At 42.1% G+C, this 3,892-nt stretch overlaps 1 protein-coding gene across 1 annotated transcript; it reads right to left on the minus strand.

Annotated features, from left to right (window-relative positions):
• LOC116392916 (mitochondrial dicarboxylate carrier-like) lies at positions 1–3,892 on the minus strand. The gene is made up of 5 exons (XM_031864752.1): positions 3,734–3,892; positions 2,710–2,802; positions 2,553–2,630; positions 2,380–2,436; positions 1–1,914 (listed from the first exon to the last, which is right to left on the minus strand). The coding sequence occupies exons 1-5, from the start codon at positions 3,770–3,772 to the stop codon at positions 1,813–1,815; spliced, it is 369 nt and encodes a 122-aa protein (XP_031720612.1). The 5' UTR covers positions 3,773–3,892; the 3' UTR covers positions 1–1,812.

Raw genomic sequence — 3,892 nt, forward strand, 5'->3', positions numbered from 1 at the left:
TAACTTTTTTTGCTTTTATTACATGGATTGAACACTGATCACAAGGCCTGCAGCTGTTTTATCAAATTATAAACGTGGAGTGATTTGCAACCAAAATAAAAGTATACAGCCTGGCTTATTGTTTTACCAAAGTAGATGATGAAACAACACAAAAACACATTATTGATCAGTATTTTAATTCCAAAATCAACAATTGGTAATCTACAAAATATAAATTCACAACACCCAGAACTGTGGGTCCCTCCAGTTAAATGTCTGTGCATTATGATTAAAGCTGGGGTTAACATTAGTCACTATGGCTGATCTACAGTACCTCACCGTGTTAAGATGCGTGAGCATAAGAACATGCAGGTTCACATTATTTAGGTCGCTCTGAGCTTGTGGTTTAAAAACCCTTGGATGAAGGTGTGGGGCTTCACATGATGCCCAATTGTTGATGTGGGCACATACCGCCCCCTGGAGGACACACACTGTAAGGCACCATGACTTGACAAAGTCTCCGTCAAAAGAGCAGGCACAGCACAGAGAAGGCAGTACATCACTGAGACAATAACTGGCACGCAACATGTCAAAAACATTACAGATTGGCCTCTATTGGAACCATTAAAATTAAACTCAAAACATCTGATCTCTTTATTACTTTTAGAGCGTGTTACAGTATGCAGCGGGTCTAGTCAGCGTGAGTCCAGGGTTTTTGATAAAGTGCCTTATAAAATGTCCTCTACAGACATCTCCAGTCATACAGTCAGAACCTTTAGGAGTTAAAGTGGTCATATAGAATTTCACTGGAACACTAAAGGAGACACTACCAAATCTACCTTCACCAGTCTGCTCTTTCTGCTTCACAGTTTCCCCACAAACTCCCTCCTCACTTAAAAACAATACAACAGAAACTTGGTCCTCTTCTCCAAAAGATTTAAGCGTGAAACGATTAAAGAAGAATCGGAATGAAGTATTGGGTCAAAGGTAACATTTTGAACCTGCTAGTAATTGATTTCCAGTTATAAAATATTCATTTTGTGAAGAAAAAGCAAACAAATGAACCATTTAATTCAGGGTGCATCACACAGGGTCACAACTGTTGGGAATGATTACTATGTAAATCAATCATGTTTTAGTAATGGCTGTTTGGGAAATAGAATAGATTGTAAAAGATGGCACTGATGATAAGGCTAAACTGTGTTTGTTTGCATTTTCTACTTCTGCTGTATCACAGACTCTGTCCCGGTCTTATACGACACCAGTGAGGTGTTGCAGAGGACTAATAGGAAACACATTCGTGACACTAACTTTTTAAGCCACAACTGTTGAGCCCTGAAGGCGCTGTTCACCGCTGATGAACTGGGCGTAAGTATCGAGAAATAAAACATAAATCACTACATCTGATTTGGAATTAGTTAAAATAAATACTTTATCTCAATATGTCCAACTAACCCCACCTACATGGGGACAACTACGTTAAACACCTGCCAGAGCTAATTTAAATCTTCTCTCTAAATCCGGCAGGTCACTCTAATAACCCCATTTGAAGCACCTTCATATTTAGCTCGCCCTTTCTTAACATATTGATAATCCAAGCTGACAGAGGGACATCATTAGCATTAGTTCTTTCTAGAAGTTGGTGCTCATAATAATCAAAGCCATTGCTAGCTGTGAGATAGCGGTAGAGCAAAAAGGAGACGAAAAACATGCACGAGTCCAAAATAAACTGTGCACGACTCCTTTCTTTTCTTGTTAATGCCAAAAGCAGAGCGCTGACAGGGTGTTGTCGGTGGGGGGGGGGGTTGAAGAGCGGCTTGTCACAGAGCGTGCTCAGGAGATGATGCGAATGCCGAAGTTTTTCTTGAGCTGCTCGAGGAAGATGAAGGTGAGCACCGTGTGAGGAATCAAGCGGATCCCTGCGGGGACGAGACCCTGCAACCAAAAATATGCATTAGATCACCATCACATCAAGAGAACAAGGAAGTTCTGTTATTGAGCGGCCTCTAGAGCACGGCGCCCCCTCGGCACACAATGAGGAATTCATTGCTTCATCGACTACATTTACCATCAAGACTGACTGGACATCCACATAAAATGTGGCGAATCTTCGGTTTAATGCTTTTTCATTGTTTAAAGTTACATCAGAAATGCTCCTTCATGCCTCCGAGTGGGCAGGTCTGTATGTGCGTTTGATTGACAGCTGAACTAGCAGAGTCGTTGTGGGACAGCGTAAACTAATTTGCGTTGGTAACTGTAGCTTACAAGCAAAAAAAGGACCACACCATTTAGCATCCAAACTTAACCATTGTATGTAAGCTGCTCAAAGTGCTACATACTGGTTGCTATACAGCTTTCAAAGTTTGAGCACATTCCATTTATAGTGTGCTGTTGTTGTACCTTGTAAAATGCCAGAGGACCAAGCTTGGCAGTTTCTCTTAAGCAATGCGTCACCCCCTAAAGAGAGAGACACACTGGATTAGAAGCAGCGCCTGAGGAATGAAGAGGATGGACAAACAGAAACAGACTAATGAAAGGATTAGAGGGGACAGTGATGGGAGGGGTCCACTCACAGTGTACTCTCCCTTTGAGCTCATCAGCCTCGTCTTTAGGACATCCAGAGGTTGACACAAGAATGTAGCACAGCCTCCCTGCAGAGGAACAAGTCATCAGATCACAGAACGGACTCGATGAGGCTTCCAAGGCACACAAATAAAACCCGATACTCACAGCGATGGAGCTGGAAACAAAGTGCGTGAGTATGTTATCTCCCATCATGCCTGTTCCCAGCACGAGCTGCTTGGCCTGGTCATAACACGCCAACTAAATACAAAGTAAGAGGAGGAAAGGTTTGTGTCATTCTGATAATCAATCTAATCTGTGCTGGTGTTTCTCTTTACTACCTGAAGCTGACTGAAGCCCCATCTTTCTAAATACAGCTCGACTTCCACATAGCTGTGAGTAACGAGCCACTGCAGGTAAAGCACACAACTGGCCTCCCCGTTACACACGGGATAAGCTCCGACTGAATTAAATTACCAGCCCACCAGTCATTAACAAATACCCACAATCCTTCACTTTCACTCATGGCTTTTGGAAGCAACAGTCACGGGCTGGAACGATGGCATTTTAACTACATTAAAGAAGAAACTACTATAACATATGAAACAATCAGGAGACGGCTGACATGTTTTTGTTTTACAGTTCTATCAAAACAGTTTGTAGGCAGCCTTCGTAATATTTTAGAGCATGCTCAGTGTTCCAACATGCAATGTGTTCTATGTTGTACCTTATTGTGTGGTACACAGTTAATCCATATGAATACAGTACGTTGACGTTTTTGAACTAATTGGATGTGAACAGTTGTATCCGTGCTACAGTCTGAAGTAAGCGTCCTGTGGATATGCTTGCCAACACAGACTTTACGAAGTTAAGTGAGGTTATACGGATTAATGCATAATGCATCGCTTGAATGGAACCATCTGAACAAGCAGCATAATCATCTAGGAAATTGATTCAGCATTGATTCATTAATGTACCATTGATTTAACATTATCTTATTAAAAAGACTTTGACATATCGTTTCACATGATTAATATCTTCTTAATGTATTGAGGAGAATCTAAACTGATTGTGTAGAATAAAGTACAATACAATAGTAAAGGAACAGACTCAGAGTCCTTGAGGTCTTTTTAAAACCTGCAGGCATTGGAAAGGATGTCGTAAAGTTGCCCTTTGAACATCGGTGACTTGCCTGACCCACAGTGACCATCGCTCCTCTGCTGGCGGCCATGGTGGCTCCTGAGAACAGTCTCCTCACACCCTCTGTGGGCCAAGACACAGGTCAGACATGACGCCACTGTGTGCTGTACATGATGTCACACACACACACACACACACACACACACACACA

The sequence above is a fragment of the Anarrhichthys ocellatus genome, unplaced genomic scaffold (genome assembly GCF_004355925.1).
Source record: "Anarrhichthys ocellatus isolate YVR2014 unplaced genomic scaffold, GSC_Weel_1.0 scaffold31, whole genome shotgun sequence".
Taxonomy (NCBI): Eukaryota; Metazoa; Chordata; class Actinopteri; order Perciformes; family Anarhichadidae; genus Anarrhichthys; species Anarrhichthys ocellatus.

Excerpts from the sequence above, each read along its gene's own strand:
- LOC116392916 (XM_031864752.1), bottom strand. The coding sequence starts at position 3,772 with ATGGCCGCCAGCAGAGGAGCGATGGTCACTGTGGGTCAG. Across the intron at positions 2,631-2,709 it reads TTGTTTCCAGCTCCATCGCT|GGAGGCTGTGCTACATTCTT; the intron begins GTGAGTATCGGG and ends GTTCCTCTGCAG. Across the intron at positions 1,915-2,379 it reads GTCCTCTGGCATTTTACAAG|GGTCTCGTCCCCGCAGGGAT; the intron begins GTACAACAACAG and ends TTTTGGTTGCAG.